General features: G+C 22.4%; 3 protein-coding genes across 5 annotated transcripts; 1 reads left to right on the forward strand and 2 right to left on the reverse strand.

Moving 5' to 3' along the window:
* Positions 1–640: 640 nt before the first annotated feature.
* On the reverse strand, positions 641–1414 carry LOC127286515 (uncharacterized). Its single transcript, XM_051312962.1, has 2 exons — positions 982–1414; positions 641–898 (listed from the first exon to the last, which is right to left on the reverse strand). Exons 1-2 carry the CDS (start codon positions 1172–1174, stop codon positions 768–770), a joined length of 324 nt encoding a protein of 107 aa, XP_051168919.1. The 5' UTR covers positions 1175–1414; the 3' UTR covers positions 641–767.
* A 5899-nt stretch (positions 1415–7313) lies between these two features.
* LOC127286111 (polycomb protein suz12-B) lies at positions 7314–19132 on the reverse strand. The gene is made up of 9 exons (XM_051312420.1): positions 18896–19132; positions 17500–17546; positions 16646–16829; positions 16452–16543; positions 16182–16374; positions 13756–14121; positions 11691–11983; positions 11347–11600; positions 7314–8562 (listed from the first exon to the last, which is right to left on the reverse strand). The coding sequence occupies exons 1-9, from the start codon at positions 18993–18995 to the stop codon at positions 7611–7613; spliced, it is 2481 nt and encodes an 826-aa protein (XP_051168377.1). The 5' UTR covers positions 18996–19132; the 3' UTR covers positions 7314–7610.
* Positions 19133–19462: 330 nt separating this feature from the next.
* On the forward strand, positions 19463–24450 carry LOC127286423 (60S ribosomal protein L26-like). 3 transcript variants are annotated; one of them, XM_051312851.1, is made up of 5 exons: positions 19463–19566; positions 19895–20074; positions 20156–20296; positions 23392–23525; positions 24276–24450. In XM_051312851.1, exons 2-5 carry the CDS (start codon positions 19907–19909, stop codon positions 24277–24279), a joined length of 447 nt encoding a protein of 148 aa, XP_051168808.1. In that variant the 5' UTR covers positions 19463–19566; positions 19895–19906; the 3' UTR covers positions 24280–24450. The 3 variants fall into 3 exon arrangements, with proteins under 3 accessions (XP_051168808.1, XP_051168823.1, XP_051168815.1); XM_051312858.1 differs by lacking the exon at positions 19463–19566 and adding an exon at positions 19596–19618; XM_051312866.1 differs by lacking the exon at positions 24276–24450 and having other exon boundaries at positions 23392–23529.
* The last annotated feature ends 255 nt before the right edge of the window (positions 24451–24705 follow it).

The raw sequence follows: 24705 nt of genomic DNA on the forward strand, positions 1-24705 counted from the left end.
TTTGTTCGCAACCACTATTAGACGAAAGTCAGTGGACTGACCCATAAGGAATAAATGTCTCACTGGAAGTTTATCGAACTCTAAAGTTCTCCACAGACTTTTTATCGGTGAAGTTTATAAACGCGAATTCTGACTCTACTATAATTAATATTAATTAACAAAATGCATTTAAAAAATTTTTTTTTTTATTTTGTGAGTATCATTAGGGGATACTTTGTATTTATGCAAAATTACGGCTCATTTTGATAAGAAATAGCCAATTGGCAGCGATTTATGTTTTAAAAAGTGATTAAAATTTATTCAATTGAAAAATTAGTTTTTCAATTATAATATTAAAAATAATTTTTCAATTAAAAAACTGTACAGGGAAAAAAGATGTGTTTTTTAATTCTCTACAAGATAGCATTTTTCAAAATTTAAAATTTTGAATTTTTATTTTTTCATTTTTTTTTTTCCGTTGGACAATACTTTTACGCGTTCTACGAAACTGAAGTACGCAACGTTTATGATAAATGATTTTTAAAGAAATAATTTTTTAAAATGAAAAATTCTATAATTTTTTGCCTAAAAAATATTTTTTTATAATTTGTTGATTAATGAAAACTACAAGAAATATTTTTTAGGCAAAAAATTATATAATTTTCCATTTTAAAAAATTATTTCTTTAAAAATCGTTTATCATAAACGTTACGTACTTCAGCTTCGTGCGTTTTCGAGCTATAGAATTGGAAGGCTCAATTTCATTTGGAAGAAAAAAAAAATGTTTGTTAAGTATATGAAAAGTGAAATCCTTTTGTTAAAAGACTTTTTTCAAGAATTAAGTCAATAAATTTTTTATGTCTTGCTTGTTGATCAGCTTCTTCTCTCAATGGTTCTCTTTCACGTTTGACTATTTTTCCTAAAAAAAAAAGAAAATAAATTTAAAAAAAAACGTTTTTTCTATTTCTTGATAATATCGAATGCATAAAAAAATGAACTCACCTCCATTAAGATCGCCTGCATAATAAACAACATCGACTTCACGATTCCATTGAACTGATTTTCTTTTTGATGATAAAATTTCAGATTGATTTTCAATACAATTATTCGATGAACACGCAACATCATTTAAATGTTTAACATCGCCAGAACTGAAGTCTAATTGTTTTTGTGTAAATAAATTTGAATTATCCATAAACTTTGATTGATTAATATTATTTGTATATTCACTATTAGCGTGACTTAAAGAATTGTCAGATTTTAATAAAATTTCTGATTTTTTATGAATATTTAATTGATATTGACTCGTTGATTTTTTTATATCATTAATATTCAATTTTTTGAAACTATGTATAATATTTGTCTCTGTTTCTTGATTATTTGATTCGTATTGTAATTTTGTAGTATTATTTCTATATTTTCCCTTTTTATTATTATTATTATTATTATTATTTGTTTGAGATGATCCGGATTCGGAAATTTCTCTTTTAAAATGATTTATAATTTTTTTTCCAAATTTATGAATATCAAAATATTTAAATCCATTTTCATTTAATAATAATTTTTGTCGCATTTTATGAATATTTAATTCGGGATTTGATTTTTTTTTTGAATCTTGCATTTTTTTTCCTTGATATAATTTATATTTTGCTCTATTTTCAAATTTTGTTCCCTTAACAAATGTGGGTAAAATATTTTTTCTTTGATATTTATCTTGTTTTTTTAATTTTATATTTTCTAAAGAATCTTTAATATCCAATGATGGAAGTGCTTTTAAACTTATAATTGATTGTAATTGAAAATTATCATTGTGAAAAGTAATTTTTTCGTTCATGGTTTTTTTTTCTTTCAATTTCTCTATTCTTCGTTAAAAATATTCAGAAATTTTATCATTAATTATTTAATATTATTTTATTGACATAATTTTTTCTCGAAATTAAAACTTTTTTTAAAGAAATTTTTATAATCATGTAGAAAAAAAAATGAATTACTTGCAGGAAATTTTTACAAAAAATTTGTCACTTCGAATAATGAATTTTTTTTTTTTTAGAGAAATTTAAAAATTAAAATATACATATTATTATCAAAATTGATAGTTATGTTAACATAACCCTTTTTTTTGGTGTCTTGAAGTTAGTAATAAAAATACTTCGTCATCATTTGTTTAATTTAATTTTTAATTAAATTAAAAATTAAAATAATTAATTTAATAATTTAATTTGCAATGAAAATTTTATGTCCACAAGCTTTATTGAGTTATTTTACTATTTACATTCTAAATTAATTTGTTAATTAATGATAATGGACAATAAACTAGGTCGCAAGAAGAGTATGTTCTTCGAATATCGCAGAACATAATTTGAAATTTTTGTTTTTACTTTTATAATTTATAAAAACAAAATAAATCATATTAAATCAATGAATCGATGGTAACTATATTAATAATAATAATATTATAAACGTAGGAAAGACAGACAGACATAAAATTTAAGGAACAATGTCTACCTCTTCTATCGACCGTGGGCAGTAATTTGTTGTACCGTTTTTTCATTTTTTCATGTACATTGATAATATTGATTACAATGATATCATAAATAGATATAGAATTTCACAAGATCGCCTCTATATACTTTGAGAGAAAGACAGTCGACAATAAGCATCGCTTCGAAAACGACTTAAACATGTGAAGCTAAATCAATAATATATATATTTTTTTTTTTCTTTCCAAATTAGTGTGCCTTACGATATGACTTTGCAATTGGCAACTGTCACTCTCGGTCTAGGTTTTCTTACAATTGACGAAGGCACTTTTGCTTTAATCTCTAAATTAACAATAAATTTTTTTCATTTTTATATGCCGCTGCTTATATACGCGTTATTTTTTTTATTATTTTCATCGAAAAAAAAGTTAATTTCCCCTTTTGAGAAAATCAGATATATATATATATATATATTTATTTTTTTTTTTTACAAATGAGACGATCATCTATTCTATTTTACATGATACAATTGATAGTATATTCGCATTAAACGCGATAAAAAGAAAACAAGGGAAAAAAAATTTGCAGAAAAATAATTTTTTTTGTTTAAGAAACCTTAATGTAAAAAAAAAAAAAAATAAAAGGCAGTTTCCAATTTAAAATTCATGCATCAATCAATCATTTTAATATTTCAATTTTTCATGCATTGAATATTTGTAAATTAATAATTAATAATTATAATAATAATAATAATAAATTTCACTCTCTCAAAAGCACATACATTTCTAAAAAAAATCACTGCAAACGCGCTTTGTATAGTAAGAAAAATATTCTTGACTAGACTTAAATAATATTAAATCAAAGTATTTATCATTAATGTTTTTACTACATGAACAGAGAATATATCTACTTATTGGATTTTATAAATTGTAAATTTCAATGCACCGAGAGTGAGTTTGCACTTAATTAAAAAAAAAATAAAATAAAATACGTAAAAACGATTAATATTCAAAATTAAAATTAATTTCTTTACTTACAATTCATAAGTATTTGATCTTCGTTATTGAATTTTTTAAATTTCAAAGTAAAAGAATTATTTAATTTAAAAAAAATCTGTTTACATTATTGTTCATTTATAATTTATGTACGCGGTTTACTAGAAATAATCTGAGGTTAAGAGTTTTAACTATATCACCCTATAAAAACGGCACTGAATGTGAAAAATAATAAACGTTGATTTTTAAAATTTCTTTTTTTCTCGAAATAAAAATAAATAAATTTTCTAAATCTGAAAAATTATCTATACAAAAACGCGATTGAATGCTTCTGCCATCTGACGGCAACTGGACGTAATGAACCTGTCATTATATTACTTTTCTACTTTTAATTTTGCAATTGCATTTTTGTATCGACAATGTTTCGAATTTGGGAAATTTTTTAGGATAAAAATCTTTGGTATTTTAACCGGTTTTTGTCCGTGTTTCGAGAAAAAAGTATTTTAAAAATCAATATTTATCATTTTCACATTCAGTGCCGTTTTTATAAGGCGATAATTAAAAGTCTCTTTTTGTCAAATAATTTCATAGACCACTCAAAACACTCTTCAAAAAGTTTTCATATTCATATTATATTGCAAAAGAGATTTGAAATTATCAATTTTTTTTTCACCAGAATTGTTTTATGTTGGGATAATTTAAATTTTGTGGGTTAACTATTGGGATAAATTATTCATTTGTTTAAACTATTTCTAATTTATAAAAATTTTAAATGGCTTTGAAGAATATAATGAATATAATGTTCCCTTAGATTTCGAGGAATTTGATGGATTGGATGATCAATTTGATGTTCCCTTGGAATTTGATGACACGGATGATCAATTTGATGTTCCCTTGGAATTTGATGATACGGATGATCAATTTGATGTTCCCTTAGATTTCGAGGACACTGATGAACAATTTGATGTTCCCTTGGAATTTGATGACACGGATGATCAATTTGATGTTCCCTTAGATTTCGAGGACACTGATGAACAATTTGATGTTCCCTTGGAATTTGATGATACGGATGATCAATTTCATGTTCCCTTGGAATTTGATGATCCCATGAACAAGAAGGTCAAGAAAGTGGACATAAAGAAGACTGGGGCCATTTTAAAAAAATCCTCCAATGTTGAAAACACAAATCCAAAAAAAATCCTTAACGCTGTCGTCAGCAAGGAGGACATAAGTGTAATCAAGTTGAAGGACAAACCCACTAAACTAAACCAACAGGATGGAATAGAGAATCTAACCAGGTCTATCTCCATGTTATCCACAATTATGGAAAAGTTGGGAGACATAAATACGACTAAAGAGGAGAGAGAGCAGAAAAAATGAAGATCTAATGTGTCCCTAGCAGAATTTTTTGCTTCTTAGATCTCTTTCTTCAGTGTGTGTGTCACAGATTTTGATAAAATTGTCAACTTTTCTTAAGACTGTTTAGTACTAAAAACATATAATTTAAAAAATTCAATTAAATTTTGTTACAACTATTATTCAAATATTTAAACAAATAATTATTGTTATTGACTAATTTTTTTGCTTTATTCAAAAATTGTTAATTTTCGATCTGTTAAGATGTTTCTTTTTATAATTTATCGCATTTTCTTTAATGATATAAATAAAGATGAAATTTATCATCATTTCAACGACTGTCAATAATAATGTTAATAATAATAAAACAAATTTTACTACTATTTTAAATTATTTACTAACTTTTTATATAGTGCATCTAGAAATATTCCATAATAATTTGTTCAAATATAAATAATTTAGTTTATACAGTGGAACCTCGATTATCCGAATCGTAAAACTATTTATCCGAACATTTTTTGTTTTTCTGAATCTTAAAAAATTTATTTTTTTTATATATTTAAAATTTTTTCTAAAATTTCATTATTCAAATCATTATTCAACGCTAAAAAACGAATAGATTCAATTTTTCAAGGCAAAGTAACCAAATTTATTCCAAAGAAATCTTTAAAAAATCGATTTTTATTTTATTAATGTATTTATATTTAAATTATTATTTACTATATATATATACATATATATATATTTAATTTGTTTATAATGAACCTGAATTAGTTTGGATAATCGAGGTCCCACTGTATTATTTCTATTTGTTATGTATTTATTATTATTATTTATTTAGTTTCCTAAATTGTAAAATTTATAAAAAAAAAAACTATATTTTTCTAGGCGCACTATGAAAAAAAACAATTATTTGTTTAAATAATTTTCAATAATAGTTGTAATAAAATTTAACAAATTTATTAATTTAGTATTAACTATAATAGTGTTAAGAAAAAAAGTTAAAAATTTTTATATAAATTTTCCATTCTATATTTGAAAATGTTTAATAAAATAAAATTACTTTTTTCTTCTATTGCAATAGTTGAGTCATTTGAATGTCTATCTTATAGATTTTTCACCGCTGAACATGAATCTGATTTTTAAAAATTTTTAAGAAAAACAGACTCAAAATTTCAAAAATTCCATTTTTTATTATCACACGTAGAGAATAAAGCTAAAATTCTAAAAGGCTCTAATTAGTTTTAAATTAAAGCTTGAACAAATTAATTAAAGGTAACTATGCTCCCTAATTATTTTTGTTTAAATTAAAAAAAAAAAATAAATAAATTTATGTTATATTTTTGAATTATATTATAATTTCTCTAATTCAGTACTTTGGTACGAAAGGACTTGTTTTTTCTTTTTTTAAGCCCGTAAACATTTAAATAAATAAAAAACTATTTTTGGTTTAAATTCGTTACAAGTATCTCGAAACATATTCGGTTTGATATGAATTTTGATCAAATGACTAAAAAAAAAAAAAAAATGATAAAAATCTCTTAATTTTTTCGAACAAAAAAAGTAGGTAACCCCCTTAAGCTATTTTTTGTTTTTGGGATCGCTCATTACAAATCTAAGGTAAAAATTAAAAAAAAAAACTAAAAATATCGGACATAAAATTTTTGAAAATTAACAGATTTTATTCTTTAGGTTTGATTACGAATCTCAGGTCAAAATGTAAAAAAAGTTGCCGATTACAAATCCGAAGATAAATTTAGATAATTTTTAATTGGTGAGAAAATTAAAAAAAAAAAATAAAAAATTACTAAGAAAAATGATTGTATATATTTTTCGATTTGATTCTTAAATAGCTGGAGGTTTATACTTTTAAAAACCAAGGTTATTTTACACTTATTTTTTCAATATCTCAATCTAATGGGCAATTTTCAAAATTATTTTTATTTATTTCTGTATTCTGACTGGTTTATATACTATTTTAATATTTTTAAATATTTTTTGAAAAACATTTTGCAAAATGCCAAATATTAAATTTTAATTTACAAACATAAAATTATAAAATACAAATTTCTTTCAAATTGTCCCATAAAACAAAATAAAAAAAATAAGGGCAAATTTCAAAATTAGATTTCTATTCAGCGATAAAAAATCAATAAGTCTATTCACGATACTTGAATCATTTTTGCATGTGATAACAAAGAAAATTCATTTTAAAATCAGTAAAAAATAATATTTGTCAATATAAAACAATTCTAGTGAAAAATTTTGATTTCAATTTTTTTTTTCAATATATATATATATACAAATAGGAAAATATTTTGTTCATTTAATTTCGAGTCTGGGTACATGATCTCCAGGCGAAAATTAATAATCATATTTTTATCTGAACAATCTGCAATTTTTTTTTTAAATTATTAGCAAATGTTCTTAATACAATTTTTCTTTAACCCACTCTCGATAATTTTTATTTTCCTTTTTTATAAACGTTATATTCTCATTACAGAAAAAAAAAAAAAAAAAAAATACAAGCACAGTGTAAACAAACTGCACTGAAATAAAGGGTGTCAAACACCTCGTATACTAATCCAGATTAGCTTAATAATATTACTTAAATTTGAAAAATTTTATCTTATTTTTACGCAACAAATACTGTACAAAAACGTACAATACGCGCGTTTTAACGTGCGTGGTCCTTTATATAAATGAACGACTTTGTCGTTTTTTCTATTAATTAATTAATTAATTTTTTTTTTTTTTCGCTTTTTTCATAATTATTATTATTATTATTAATATTAAATTTTTAACCTGACTGAATTGCATCCAGAATCAACTTTCGTCGGTGATATTCATTAGTCGATGAATTATCATTGGCCATTGATTTTCTGCGCATTGACGCTGTTCCATCTGTACTTTTACGTCTTGTTGGTGGTTCCGTTGATTGTTTATTTTGTGAATTTTCATTTTGAACAGAATTACTTGTTCCCGATGATGCTGTCACTTTATTTGTATTTGACGTAATATTTTTACTCACGCCATTTTGATTTGTATATGAATTGCCATTTTTATTTAATGAATTTTGTATAGTGCTATTTAAATTTAATGATTTATTTGTTGATGCACCCATCATACTTGCATGTTTTGTTGCATTATTGTGAATTGATGATTTACCAGCTTGTGAATTTGGTGGCGAACCAAGGGGTAATGTTGTCTTTCGCCTTGTATTTGAATGTGAATTATCATTATTGAAATTAATTTTTGCACATGTACTATTTGTTTTAATATTGTCAGTTGGCGCATAAACACCAGTTGTAACCCAACGTTCAACTTGTTGTTCGTGTGATTTTTGTAAAATTTTTCTTACATCACCATTCTCACCTCCTTCCTTCATCATTTCTTGTAATTTTTGTATAACTTGATAAAGTATCACTGGACTAATAAGTCCAAAATCAAATAGACTACACATATGAAGAACAAAATTACGATAGAGATTTTTCATTAATAATTCCTTTCCCTTTGTTTCAAGGAACATTTGACATGCAAGTGGAATTTGACAATCGCCAACGTAGCCATGTTTCATTACATGTAAATTCCACATTTTCATTAATTCCTTTTCACCTTCATTAACATCAGTAAATTCATCAATCATCATCATTGTTTTTGTTTGTAGCCATTTTGGATCGTTTTCACCCTCTGAATCAATGTCCATTTCCTTTGGATATATTGGTAAACAAGTCACAGTATGATGATAGAGCCTTAAAAAAGAATAATTTACTTTTTTAAATTTAATTTTTAAAAACTTTTTTTTTGAAAATAATAAATTAATATTGAGACTGAAGTCCGTAATGTTTTTAAAAATAAACAATTAAAATTTAGAATTATTTTTTTAAGTCCATTTATCTTGAATTTTGATTTGCACAAACTTTTAAAGAAATTAATAGTTATATAAAAGCCTCAGTTACCACCGAATAACTTTAATTTTAAACCAAACTAATACATATCGTTTCATTATTTTTTTTTCGTCTATAAAAACGTTGTGGACTTCAGCATCATAAATTAATAAAATATAATTATTAAATATAAATTGTCAGGCAAAAATTTATTTTTATTCTGACCCTGGAATAGTTCTTACCAGTTTAGATAGATTTTTTGAATAAGAATCTACAAAGAAAAATGCAGTAGCACGTTTAATTTTTGAGAAAATTAGTGTTAAAAAATAAAAAAAAGCGGATTTTTTACTCTATTTGATTTAGAATTTAAAAAAAAAATCAGTGCTGGAGTCTTGTTCAAATGAATACATGAAACTTGTAATGAAATTGAAATAATATTGTAAAAAATAAATTACAATAGAATTATCTTTCAGGGTGTCTACTAAAAATCTGAATTGAAATTCCAGGACTTTTCCAGGACAAATTTTTTATTTTTCCAGGACATTAAATTGGATGACCTTAAGGAATAAAAAAAAAATTTTAGTTTAACTATTGTTTTCAGAAATTATTAAAAAATTAATTAATTTTTTAAGTAAATTTTCATTTTACTTATTTAATGAATTTTTTTTAACTTGATTAACAAAATTATAAATTTTTGAAAATTTAAAAGCAAAATATAAAAAATTCAAGGACAAAAATTAAAATTCCGAGACTTTCAAGGACATTCCAGGACATTTTATCAAATTTTGAACTCATTAAAATAGAATTTTATTTTTAAAATAATAATAATAATAAAATTATAAAATGTATATAAGTAATATTTATGTTATTTTTTCAAATTAAAAACATATTTTTAATTGTATAAACTGGTATAAAATAAATTCACAAAATTGTACTTTGATAATTTTAATTTATAAATAATTTCAGAATTAAATATAATTCAACTTGATGATAGAACATTCTACAAATTTTAAACAAATAATAATAATAATAATAATAATAATAATAATAATAATATCGAAAATAAACTACAGAATTATTAATTGAATATAAAATTTAAAATTGCACCTATTATTTTTTCTTCAAAGTAAAGAGAAAACATTCCTAAATAAATTTTCTCTTTTTTTCATTTTAAATAAATTTTTAAAGAACATTTCTTCAATTAATTCACACTATCAATTTATTAACAATATACATTATTTGTCTAAAAAATCTATTAAATATTCAATTATTCAATAATGTTTAGTATTCATTATTATTATTATTATTATTATTATTATTTAGAATTTAGTAATTCAATTATTTAAAAATACAGTGCTATTGAAATTTTAATTGTTTGAAGTTTAATTCTTTTAAAATGAATTATCTATTGCGAAATTAATTAACTTTATGTAAGAGTTAATTATTTTTTTGTCTATTTTTCTTTTAAATTCAATTATTATGTGAATTCAATTATAAATAAAATTTTAAATCAATTTTTTACTTCGCAGTATCAAAATTGCGATACTGAAGTTTTTCTCTTATTATTATTTTTTTTTTAAATTCTATAAAAATAGTTGAATTCATAAAATAATTAACTATGCAAAAGCATAGGTAATTGTATTAACAAAATAATTGAATTAAAAAAATAAATTTAATTTAAAAAATAATTAGGACATAAATCGATAAATTTTCGAAAAATATGTATTATGTTTTTGAATTTGAAAAAATAATATAAATTTCCTGATGTTCAATTAATAATTCTGTTATTTATGTTCAAAATAAATTTTTTCTTTATTTTAATATAAAGATTTGAAAATCAATAAATTATTTTTGAATAAAAAATATTTTTAAAATATTTGTTAAAAAATTTTCATATCAAAACTATCAGAATCAAATAATGTTTTTATTTTTATTGTCACTGGCAATAAGAAAAAAATTGTCAAATTTCAAAAAAGTAAAAATGTTATTTTAAAAAAGGGTGAAAAATTCATGAATTTCTCCGAATTCAGTAAAAGTTATTAAATAATAATTTTTTTTCTTTTATTATTTAACTTAAAGGTACTAAATAAAAAGTTTTCCTAAAAGAAAATATGTTATACTTCCTTTTACAATTATAATAACAATTTATTTTATAACTCTACTCCAAATGCTAGGCAATTATGAAACAATATTTAAGTTTAAATAGCTCCGTCAAAAAAATTTATATTCTTTTTAATAAAAATTGGAGAAAATCTCCAGAAGAATGTTAACAATATATTGGAATAGTAAAAAAAAAATTTGTTTTAAAAATTTAGATTTTTAATGAGGAAAAAAATTGAAAAAATCATTTTTTGTTGATTTATTTTCTTAGTTAATGGTAATTAAAAATGAACTGTTGAAAAATGTGGGGTAAGTAAAAATGAATTTGACTAAAAAAATAAAAAAATTGGATTTTTTTGATTTCTTTAAAAAAAATATCATAATTTTTATCAGCCTTGAAATATGTTTTGACTTTTTAACATTAATTCTTTCAAAAATTAGACGTGCCAGAGAATATTTAAAAAAAAATCTATCAAAACTGGTAAGAATTATTTCAGGGGAAAAATTAATATCAGACAGTGTAATAATAATAATAAAAAAAACATTTACCTATTGTGTCCTGTAATGTAAGATCGTTGGCTCTCAAATTCATTTTCATCTAGTTCGAGAAATTCAGAAAGACTTGGTTTTGTTCGTTTTGGTCGACAGACTAAAATATTTGTCACACTTGTACGTCTTGTTGGTCCAGTTCTTGAAAAAGCAACACCAGAAGGTTGTGAAATTAATTCATGAGGACTTCCCGCATACGATCCATCGTAGCATTCATTTATTGCTACATCTATTCGTGCTCCTTGTGGTATTGGCTAGAAAAAATGAAAAAGAAAAAAAAAAAACATCAATGTAAAAATTTGTAAAGACAAGTATTTTTGAAAAATGTAATTTATAATATTTACCACATATGTGAAAGTGAATCTTGAATGACAAAGTTTTAAGTGTTTCAAAAGTGAGTATAATTTTCCGCAGTCTAATGAACACCAAGGACAATGAAGATCCTCGCAAGCTTCTGTTTGTTGGCGACTGTTATTATTATATAAAAATTGATAAACAATTTGCAATGATATATTGGAAGCATCAATTTTTTCATTTGTCACAGGTATCTTTGCAGGTGTAAGAGGACTAGGTGCTGGCAGTGCTAAATTGTTATTATTACTACTACTAAAATTATTGTTATGATTCGTGGGGCAATCTGAAATGAAAAAAAAGGACAAAAATATTATATAGTACAATGTAATTTTTTTTTCCTTTTATATTGTATTTAATTAAAATTAAATAAATGTTACGATTTTTTTAATTTTCAGAAAAAAATATTAAAAATATGTTTAACATTTTTTTATTATCATTATTAGGAAAGATATTATTTATCGAAAAACACAAAATTTAGCACAAAAATATCACAAATTCTCAGAAATTTAAAATAATTATTATAAAAATATTACCAATTTAATAAAAAAAATATTTCAATTTTAAGACGAGAAATTTGAAGAAGTTAAAAATTTCCAATAAATTCTTTCTTGAATATGTTGACATATCTCCAAGTGTAATGTGAGACGACTGAAGATAGTTAATCGCATTTTTTTTAAGTATCTTACAAATGTAAAACGTTTAGAAGAAGCTATGAACTACATTGCAGACAGTAACAAAAAATGGACACAATTCACTTACAATTTTAATTTAATTTAATTTCTTCAAAATAGAAAAGAATATTTTATTTAATTGAGAAAATATCGTCTTTTTTGTTAATTGCAAAATTGTTAAATATAGTAAATAGTATTTCACAAAAGGTTCTCTTTCTATAACAATTATAATTTATAATTATAATTCAAGAAAATAAGTTTTTTTTAAAATGTTTGAGGAATTCGCAAAATAGAAAATTCTTCAAATTTTGTTTTGAACAAATAAACTTTTATATTTTAAACATAAATTTTCAATTTTAATATATTCAATTTTAAATTAAATATAACAAATATTTATATATTTTTTTTGTAGTTTGAAAATAAAAATTTTTAAATGTTTTTATTTTCTATAGAAATTCAACAAAAAGAAGAAAATTTTGATTAATTTACCCTTATTTGTTATTAACTAAATTAACTAATTAAAAAATTTAATGATAAATATTATTAAATTTTCAATTGCTTAAAAAAAATTCAATGGATTAAAATTCAATTATGGAATAGAATAGAATAGAAAAATTTGTATTTTTTATTGAACGAATTTTAGAAAAAAGTAAATCGTTTTAAAATTGTTTTCTTGTAACGTAGAAAATGTTTAAAAATTATTTTGTAAATCAATATTTAAATTAAATGTAAGTCACAATATTTTTAAAGAAATAAGATAAAATATTGAAAAAAATATAATATTGATGTCCGATGAAAAATCTAAAATTTAAAATAATTGCAGTTGTAAGAAAAGTGAATTTTAAAAATTATTTAATTTAAAAAATAAGTATTTAAGAAAATAATTTAATTTTAACACTAATTTAATTTTTAAATTGAAAATTGAATTTTTTTGTACATTTGAAATTTCAATATAATTAAATTTTATTGTTAATGTAATATATTAATAGTCAAAATTATTTTAATTTATTAAATTGAGAGAAATGAAAAATTTGTTTAAAAAAGTCGTCTATATTAAATAAATGCTTTTAATTTGGAAGAATAGTCTAAATACAATTTTAGTATTTGTTATAATTTTGTATAATTTATAATTTTTTAATTCATTATTATTTTTTATTTACAAAAAAAGAATCGAAATATTTTTAAAAATTCAAGGTTTAAAAAAATCAACATTTTTTACTTTTGATATGAAAAATAATTGACTAATCTTCGAGAAGATTTTCACCTCTACCTTTTCCAAAAATCGGAAAAGTTTAACATTTGTAAAAAAAAAAAGTTAAACAATTAATAAAATACTTGATTTAAATTTAATTTCTAAATTAATAAAAAAAATTTATAAACTCACTGTTGCCTGGTCGATTTTCTTTGTTGTCTCCATTAGGAAGAGGATTTACTGCAACGGGCCTATCAACGAAACCATTGCTTGGTTCCATGGTCCAACTTAATCTAAATTTAAGTGTCGGTCCTCTAGTAAAGACGTCAAAAGGACTACAGTCTTTTATATCAGGAATTGTTTCCCAAGAATTATGTTTTTTGGGACTTGATCTAACATTTGTTTGCACTTCTTGTAAACCCAATTCATAATCACCATCCGTTAAAAGACAACGATTATGTTTGTCGTATACTACAAGTTCCGAACCATACAATTTAATTTCTTCGCCTCCGGTCTTAATAGCACCAGTTGCAGTTTTACGACGCTTTTGAGCTGGCTCTAAAAATCAAAACATCGATTTTATTGATCTTTCGCATTCTTTTTTTTTTAAATTAAATTATATGATTATCATTTAACAATTTCAATTTTCCCTAATCAGGATTGCCACGAGAATGAATTTTTTCAATTTTCCTGTCAATAAACAATTTTCCCTGACAAACTAATTTTTATTTATTTTATTTAGTTTCAAAAGAAATCTAATAATTTGAAGTTAGAAAAACGTTTTTTCTTACATTCTTTTACTATTTTTACTATAGCAATTCAAATTTTTTTATCTAATTATTAAAGCATTAATAGTTTAAAATTTCGGTAAATTGAATTTTTGATAAAGTAAAATTTAAATCAATCAAAATTTGGGTAAAATTAAATTCGGAAAATATAAAACTTCAATAAATTACAATTTAGATAATTTGAAACTTAAATCAATTAAAATTTAAACAAATTAAAATTCAGATAAATTAAGAACTTAAATAAATTGAAATTCGTTAAATTCGAAACTTATATCAATTAAAATTTTTATTAATTACAATACGGATAATTTGAGACTTAAATCGATTAATTTTTAGACAGATTGAAATTTCGTTAATTTTAAGCGTCAATCGATTAAATTTGCATTTGATTCAAATTTTAATTAATAAATTTGTTTTGTTCAATAAAAATTAGCATTGATTTAAACTTAACATCAATTGAAATTAAAATTATAATTTAGATTGAATTAAAATTTGAATCGACTATAATATTTAAATCGAATAAAATTTAATTAAATAAAAATTTGGTTGAATTAAAATTTCAACAGATTCAATATTTAATAAATTGAATATTATTTTTTTTTTGAATTGATGGTTGATTTGAATTAGAATGAATTTAAATTTAGATCGATTACAATTTTAATCAACAAATTCTTCAACTAATTTAAGTTTTTATTTATTGAAATTTGTCCTAAATAATTTTTAAATCTATGGAAAATTTTTGATAAATTCAAGCTTTAGTCAATTGAATCATTTATAAAAATATGAAAATCTCTAATTTTGTGATCTCTAAATTAATATTAGCTGAAGGAATGTTAAAAAAAATTTTTTTTTAAACTATATAATTATTTTTCAACATTCATAAACTTAAATCAATGTAAATTTAATTATTTTTTAAATATTAAGGCCTTGGATCGACATTAAAACGCAAAAAAAAAATCGTTTTAGTCGATTTACATTCTAAAAAAAGTCGAAAAAGTCGATTTTTTTTATTTCAATTAAATTTAATTAGTTAATAAGTAACATGTACCCAAAATTCTGAACGTTCAAATGAATGAAATAATTTTTTGTGGTCTATAAATTATTTGAAAATTACTGCAGTAATTAAAAAAAGAAGTACATTAAAATTTTTTTCGTTCATTTCAACGTCCAGAACTTGAGGCACATTATTTTACTTTATATAACTAATGTTATTAGATATTTAATCCATTTTATTAATTCCTCAATTTTAATTAAGTAGGACAAATTTCTATAAAAAAAAGAATCTCAAATCAATTCAATTTTAAAGTTTTTATTTAAAACTTTTTTAAATAATTGAATTTTTAAAGAAATATTTTATTAAAAATAATTGCATTTCGGAAGAGTTATAATTGAAATTATTAAATTTCAGAAAGTTTTAGATGTAAAATTTTAAAAATAATTAAATGTTTAATGATTTTAAATTAAAATTTTTGGTAATTTTATTTGCTGATTTTTTTTTGTAAATTGTAAACAATTGTTAAATTTCCTAAAGTTTTGAATTGAAAAATAGTTTACGATAATTGAATTTGTGAATAATTTCATTAAAATTATTAAAAATAATTGTTTTAGAGAAAAATTTTAGTTAAAAATTTGTTAAATAATTAAAATAAAGAAGATTTTAAGAAGATCTGCATTTTACTTTTTCTGCAAATTTCTTCAATTTTCTAAATTTTCCTAACAAAAAAAAAAAAATTTCCTCTAACTTTTCTCTGACTTGTGGCTATCCTGTTAATTCTATAACTCTGAAAATAATAAATTTTTATTAATTATAATATAAAAATAGGAATGTACCGTCTAAATCACAGTTATGCATAAGGCAGCCATTATTTGACGTGCAGTAGACTCTGAGCAAAAGCATGTAAGTCTTTGCTAAATGACCATTATTTGAACTAAAAGATTCATTTGGTATTGAAATAGTAGGTGCTTTTGGTGGAGGTTGATTTTCTGAAGGATTAATTGGCACTTCCCTTGATCCAACATAATCCTGAGAAAAATTTCAAAAATTCACTAAAAACAATTCATCTCATTAAAAAATATAATTAAAAATTATTTTCTACCTACTTGCGTTATTGGTGAACTAACGTCTTTTCGTTTTTTATGGCAAATTTTTAAAAGCAAAGTTTCCACCTTTACTGGATCCTGGGGCACCTCCACTGTAATTATTATTGTTTTTTTTTTTTTTTTTTTGTTTGTTTCTTGTTCTTTGTATATTTATAATATAATATAATACACAATGAGTATTTAAAAGAACTCACATTTTTTATCGTAAAATCCTAAAAATGTCAAAGTCATGTACCCACGAATTCCTGGAATTTGTTGTTGTTCATTTTTAATTACTAATTTGTCTAAAATAGAGTTGATTCTAAATCCTCTTCGCGATTTATGCGTCCTAGACATTCTTTGTCTCATATAAGATAAATTTCTATAAAGAAATACAGGCTGAAATGATAAAATTATTTTAATTATCTTCAATTTTATTTTTTTCTAAATAATAAATATATATATAATTAAATTTTCAAATTCTAATTCCATTCTAATCACTAATTAAAATTATTATAAAATTTACGAAAAATTTAATAACGTACCTTACAAATAATAAACTACTTTAAAAAAAGCATAAAAACTATTTTACTTAGTAGATGTCAAGCACTTAAAAATTTAAAAAACGAAAAAATAATTCACTTAATATACGGCAATTTAAATAACAAATTCGCTTCCTTTTAAATGAGGGAGAAAAAATTCAGAAGACGAGATGCAAAATAGTTTTTTGTTTAATATCGAGTGGAAATGTTAAAAACAAATATTTATTTTTGTTTTATTAAAACAAAATTTAAAGTTTTTATTCTTTCGCAATAAGATATTTATATACATTTTGTCAAATCTGTTTGTTCAACATTAATAAATGTTAATTGTTAATAAATTAATTTCAAAAATTTTTATAAGATTTCGAAATTAAAAAAACAAAAAAAATGTTTTCAATATCTTATTGCTTTTAGTAATAATATGTATAAAATTAAAATATTTAATACATTTTTACGAATATGACAAAGGGTTAACATTTTAAATTTTAGAATTTCATGCTCTAATTATTTGTACAATTTAAACTTACCGAAATTTGATTCCTTGTGCGCAAAAACCGATAAATCTGTGTTGGTTCTGAAAAAAAATTTTTTCATTTTAGTATTTTATTTTTAAATAAATCACATAAATAATTGTTGATATATATTTGTTTTAGAAATTTCTTTTTAAAACAATAAATAATAAAATAAATTATTAATTTATATAATTACAAGTTACAATAATAAAATTTAAAAAAAAATAAAATTAAAAAATATTTAATAACTATAAATAAATATTAAAAAAAAAAACAAATTTTTCTTTAATTTAGAAAAAGAATTATTTTTGAAAAAAATAGGCGGGAAAGAATATAAAATAGTTTGCCTTTTGGCCAATAGAGATCATAACTATCGAATATTTCTCACATACAACATGAGACTTGAAGAGTTTAAAGTCGCCAGAAGTGAACCTAAAAGTTCGATCCTTCTGTGATTCAGATGGGAGATGATGATTTGGTTTTGCTCGTACGATACGAGAAGCCTGCGCAACCAATCTTGTTACGTTTTCGCAGGTCAAACCTCTCTGATCCCATTTTTAAAATATTGAAAAAAAAACTCATTTCTATTTATTTTCTCATATCAACAATGTTTAAAGTAAAATTTACAAAGATTTAAATAATAATCTAAAGAAATTAAATTATGTAAAAAAATATTTATAGTATACAAAGAAAAAAAAAAAATAATAATAATGTCTAAAGAAATAAAATAAATTTAACTTCATACAAGTACAAAATGTAATATTTACATAACTGAAGTTAAAACATAATTTTTTAAAAAGTATAAACAATTTTTTTTCAAATATAACTTTGTCAATCAACAATTTCGAAGCAAAAAAACTTTTTTTCGAATATTATTTATTTAAACAAATTAATATTTTAAGCAATAAATTTTTTAAAATAAATAAAATAGACAAAATTGAAAATTTCCTTTATGATCACTCATACATGTATATATATATATATATATATATATATGACAAAGCAGTCACGGAATTGAAATCATAACTTATTATACTAAATGACTGCAAAATTTTCTATTGCTATATGAATAAACAATTATAATAAAGTAACACATGAGTAATACATAATTTGACTGATATTATGAAAACAATAGTGCATAATAATTATGACAGGTGACGGCGGGATTTTGAAGAAAAAGAAGGGAGGTAAGTGACCCCACGCCGTTGAATTTTTACACGGTTGATAATAGGGGGGTTATGTTTGGATGAAAATTTATATTCAATAAACAAATATTTATTGAAAATAAAATATGATTTATTAAAAAAAAAATTTATTTTATTATTAATTTAATGAAATTCATAGGGAAACTCTTGTTGTTTAAATGAAACAAATGAGATGAAAAAAAAAAAAAAAAAAAAGGCAAACTCACTTTCAAAGGCTTGTAGAAACAGCTCATGATCAGCTTGCACCATATCCATTCGAGGAGCTTTTTGTCCTTCCAAATCCTTCTCCCGCTTTTTCGGCGGCATTTTTTTCACAGATTTTCACAGAATATCGCACAATTAATTAAATGTTCGAGCGCGTAAAAAATTTTTAACGACAACACCCACCCGCGCTAAATTTACTGCCTCGACACACCACCAGCCAGCCTGAGACCATCAGACAAAAACAACGCCCTCTAAAGAATAATTTTTCAACTCAAATCTAAATTCACTTATTAGCGGCAAATTTTAAATAATAATTATTAAATACATATAATGATGAAATTAATAATTTCTTTAATGTGTGTAATATAATTTGTTTCTCAATGAAAAATAAATTATAAAATGAAAAAAAATATCATTTAAAAATATTTGTAATAGAATTTATTTGTTTTTTTTTTTAAATACATAATTTTATTTACGTTTATTAAAAGGTAAAAATGTTAACTATGTAAAAATAATTTTTATAAAATTTTTAATAATAATTGATAATTATAAATTGAAGTGATTTAAAATTTCCCGCTTCTTCCCGTCGTTCTTGACAATGGCGCTAGTGTTCCGTTGATTCATTGGAATCTCTCTTCCGGTTTTGTCAGTGGTACGGGCAGGGTTGTTTTCGGTGAGTTTTTACATAATAATCCAGTGTAATCTGTATTAAAAATAGTTAAAAAGTGAATAAAATTTATAAAAAAATTTCTATCTTTTATTAAAAAAACTATTGGTGTTAATATTTTTGTGTATATAATAAAAGTTTTTCCAAGTACACGTGTTATAGTTGAAACAGCATTGTTGATAGTTAACAACCATGTGTTGTGATATTTTAAATTTTTTTCGTTTTATTTTCTATTTAAAATATAAAATTATGTTAGATTATGGTTAAAAAAAAAAAAAGTTTAATTTCTATTGTTGAAAAAAAGGGGTTAAAATAGTGTAAATTTTATTCGTAGGGGAAAAACACAATGAAGTTCAACAAAATGGTAACATCCTCGAGGAGGAAAAATCGAAAAAGGCATTTTACAGCGCCTTCACATATTAGAAGAAGGCTAATGTCTTCACCTTTGTCAAAAGAATTGAGACAAAAATATAATGTACGCTCAATGCCAATTCGTAAGGATGATGAAGTACAGGTAACATAACCTCAAATAGTTGACGTGAATTAATTTTTCAATTATCTCCCAAAAAAGTACATGATGCTTTCAACTGTCTAGGTTGTTCGTGGTCATTATAAAGGCCAACAAGTTGGAAAAGTAATTCAAGTCTATAGAAAGAAATTTGTTGTTTATATTGAAAGAATTCAAAGGGAAAAAACTAATGGAGCAACTGCTTACGTTGGTATTGATCCTTCAAAGGTATGTCATGTTTATGATTTTATTTCTTTAAAATGTTTTACAATTTTTTTTTTCTAGACAATACTTTCAAATGCTTAATATGATATTAACTTTTTCTAAATTATTTCTTGACATATGTCAATTAAGCCAGGATTGATAAAAATTATTAAAAAAGAAAACTGATTTTTTCGATTTAAGTCAAATTTTTTTTTCAAAGGTTCATTTCTCAATTATTTTTTTTCTAAATCAAATAATTTAAACGATAATAATAATAGTATCAAAGAAATATTTTTAACAAAGAAAATAACATTTTTTAATTAAAAACTAAAATTGTTTAACAATTAATTTTTTTCAAAATGTTGTTTTCTAAAAAATTAATAATTATTGTAATATTATACCTTCAAAAGTTTTAATTACTAGAACTTTTTTTTTTTTTAAATAAAAAAAATTTGAACTAATATTATCCAAAAAGAAATTTTTTTTTAAAGTGTTTTGAATTTTGTAACTTTAATTAATAATTATTAAATTATTTTGAATGCGTGAAAAAATTTATTACAAATTTCTAAAAAAAAATGTAATTTCGATTTTTGGAAAATTATTTGATATTTTGGAGATATGCAATTAAAGTTTTTAATATCAATTAATTTTTTTTAATTTATAATACAACTTTTTTTAAAATATATATATATATATAAATTTTTAAAATCAGTAAATTATTAAGGAAATTCGTTAAAATTTTTGAAAATAATAAAATATCCAAAGAGTTTTAGTTAAAATAGTTTATAAATAATTTAATATAATTAATTTCATTTTAAAATAAATATTTGCAATTGAAAGTTTCGATATTAATTTAAATTGATTTTTAACTAAATTAAATTAATGATATTTTAAATGATTTTCTTGAATCCAAATGACAAAAATTCTAAATCATCTTCAAATTATATTAATAAAATTAAAAATACGATGCTGAAGTACGTAACTTTTATGATAAACGATTGGAAATTAATTTTTATTTAATACTGAAAATAATGAGCCAAAAGTTTTGAACGTTCAAATGAACAAAATTTTTTTTGTAACTTCTTTAAATACGAATTTTATTACAGAATATTGTTTTAAATATCTAAAAAGAAGTTATTAATTTAATATTAGTTTAATTCACTGTTTTATTTTACATTGAAATTATAATTTTTAATAATTTATAGATTGAAAAAAATATTTTGTTCATTTGAACGTTCAAAACTTTTGGCTCATGAAAATAATAAAACCGTTTATTAAAATTTTTTTTTTTTTTATAAGTTGTTGATTACTAAACACTACAAAAAATTTTTTTCAGGTAACAATTTATAAAATTCTTCATACTAAAAAATTATTTCTTTAAAAATCATTTATCATAAACGTTGTGTACTTCAGCATTGTTTAAAAATTTCAAAAGTAATTCAATTTTTGAAAAAATTGTTTAGAATTATTTAATTATTTAATTTTAAAATGAAAATTTCGAAAATAATTTAATTTTTAAAGATATTTCATTACAAGGATGTGAAATAATTGAAATTTTGTAAAATTTGATTTTAAATTTTTTAAATAATTAAATAGTAATAATAAAAAAAAAATAAATTCAATATTTATTAGGTAAATAATTTATTTTTTAATGTGTAAATTAATATTTTGTACTTACCAAAAGTAACAAAAAAATTCGTTCATTTGAATATTCAAAACTGTAGGGAAATGATTTATTTATTATTGTGCGATTCCAAGTGAGATTTTGACTTTTTCGGAGTAGGTTAACCGATTGCAATGAAACTTTGGAATTTTGTTATATATAGTAAGACTAATCTTTAACGTAAATTTCAGCCTAAAATATTTGTTAGTTTACGAGATTTGCAATAATAACAAAAAATTTAAAACTGCTATATCTTCCGTTCTAATAAACGGATTGAGGTCTACTTTTTTTTAAAATGTCAAGGAAAATGAGAGGAATAAATCTCTTTCAGAACATTTTTTTATAATTTTACAACTAAAAAAATTATTAAATAATAATTGAATAACTTTCGCGCGACTAACTAAAATTCAATCACTTAAACGCTAAAATGATCTTACCTGTGTTTTCTTTAATGTTCCAAAGGATTTTTATTGTAAATGTAAGTTTAACTTAAGAAATTTTATTAATTTATTAGTATAAACAATTGAGATTTCTGCTAGTTGACGTGCAGACGACATTGCGCACGCAGCATTCTCACATAGCCAACTGACGTGATTCGTGGACTAAATTGGCTATGTGAGAATGCTGCGTGCGCAATGTCGTCTGCACGTCAACTAGCAGAAATCTCAATTGTTTATACTAATAAATTAATAAAATTTCTTAAGTTAAACTTACATTTACAATAAAAATCCTTTGGAACATTAAAGAAAACACAGGTAAGATCATTTTAGCGTTTAAGTGATTGAATTTTAGTTAGTCGCGCGAAAGTTATTCAATTATTATTTAATAATTTTTTTAGTTGTAAAATTATAAAAAAATGTTCTGAAAGAGATTTATTCCTCTCATTTTCCTTGACATTTTAAAAAAAAGTAGACCTCAATCCGTTTATTAGAACGGAAGATATAGCAGTTTTAAATTTTTTGTTATTATTGCAAATCTCGTAAACTAACAAATATTTTAGGCTGAAATTTACGTTAAAGATTAGTCTTACTATATATAACAAAATTCCAAAGTTTCATTGCAATCGGTTAACCTACTCCGAAAAAGTCAAAATCTCACTTGGAATCGCACAATAATAAATAAATAAATAAATAAAAAATTAATATTTATAACCACAATAATACTTAATTAAAATAAATATAGAAAATTTGTTTGTTTCATTTTTTTTTTTAAATATACAATATTTTTAACTCGAAATGATGATCCAAACCATTCACCGAGATTCGAACAAACGGTTAAACTAGTGGCCTCATGTGTAAGGTTTTCTTGCACATGATAAACTCGTTCAACTCGGTTCAATCGTTGAATTGAAATTGGCACTGATCTTTCTATTTTTCTACGTACAATTAATTACTATTAGAATTGTGATTCAGGTTCTTTAAAATTTTTTTTTAAATACAAATTTTGATATTTACAGACTGTCATTGTTAAACTGAAGATGGATAAAGATCGCAAAAAGATCATTGACAGAAGAAGTAAGGGTCGTCTTGCTGCATTGGGAAAAGACAAAGGAAAATACACAGAAGATACGGCTGCCGCCATGGAAACGTCGTAGGTTTAAAAATTCTCTTTATTCATTTCACAATAATAAAGTGCTTAAATTCCAAACACTTAAAATTGTCCTATTTTAAGAATTTTTTCAAAACGAAAAATTAAAATAGAATTATTATTACTAATTTTGATTTGCATAAACTTTTAAGAAATTAATACTTTCATAGTAGCCAGTTAACCCCGAATAACTTTAATTTCAAGCCAAAGTAATACAAATTGTCTCATTATTTTTTTTGTTTTCGTTTATAAAAACGTTGCGGACTTCAGTATCATAAAATTTGAAAAATTCAAAAATTTGGTAGGGAAAAGTCAGGGAAATTTAGTGTAGTAAAAGCATTGTAATCTTGAAGAAGTTAATGGTTAATTAATTAGATTCGGATTTTTTTGCAAAACCTTTCTTCTCGTATCATTCTAAAAAAATGCAAAATAATAGATAAGTAAAAAGTTTCTATTTATTATCATAATTATTATTATTATTTATTATTTATTTTGTTGTTTATTTATATATTATTAATTTTTAACTCGAAATGATGATCCAAACCATTCACCGAGATTCGAACAAACGGTTAAACTTGTGGCCTCGTGTGTAAGGTTTTCTTGCACATGATAAATTCGTTTAACCCGGTTCAATCGTTGAATTGAAATTGGCACTGATCTTTTTTTTCTATGTTTAATTTATCATTAATATTCAATTTCAAGTTCTTTTATTTTTTTTTGTTACTAATTTGTAATATTTACTGACTGTTTTAGTTAAACTAAAGATGGATGAAGGTCGCAAAAAGATCATTGCCAAGAAAAGTAAGGAGCATCTCTCTGTATTAAGAAAATACACCGAGGATATGGCTGCGGCTATGGAAATGTCGTAGGTTTAAAAATTCTATTTGTACCACAATAAATAAAGTGCTTGGGTTTCAAACACTTGAAATTCACCTGTTTTTACTTTAAAATTAAAAAAAAAAAAGATTTAACCCAGTCATATGCTTGTATAAATTTTTTTTTGTAATTATTTACACTGTAAAATTTATTTCAAGTGCTTGTAAATAATAGTTTTAGTTTTTTAGTATTTCAAAGTTTTAATTTTATAGTTGTTTGATCATAACGAATTATTGTAATTTGTAAACTTTTATGAAAGTTCAGTTTAATAAGTACCTAATATGAAATTAATTAATTGTTTATTAAC

Source organism: Leptopilina boulardi, unplaced genomic scaffold (assembly GCF_019393585.1).
Source record: "Leptopilina boulardi isolate dan_hultmark-lab unplaced genomic scaffold, ZJU_Lbou_2.1 LbouV2_121, whole genome shotgun sequence".
Classification (NCBI taxonomy): domain Eukaryota; kingdom Metazoa; phylum Arthropoda; class Insecta; order Hymenoptera; family Figitidae; genus Leptopilina; species Leptopilina boulardi.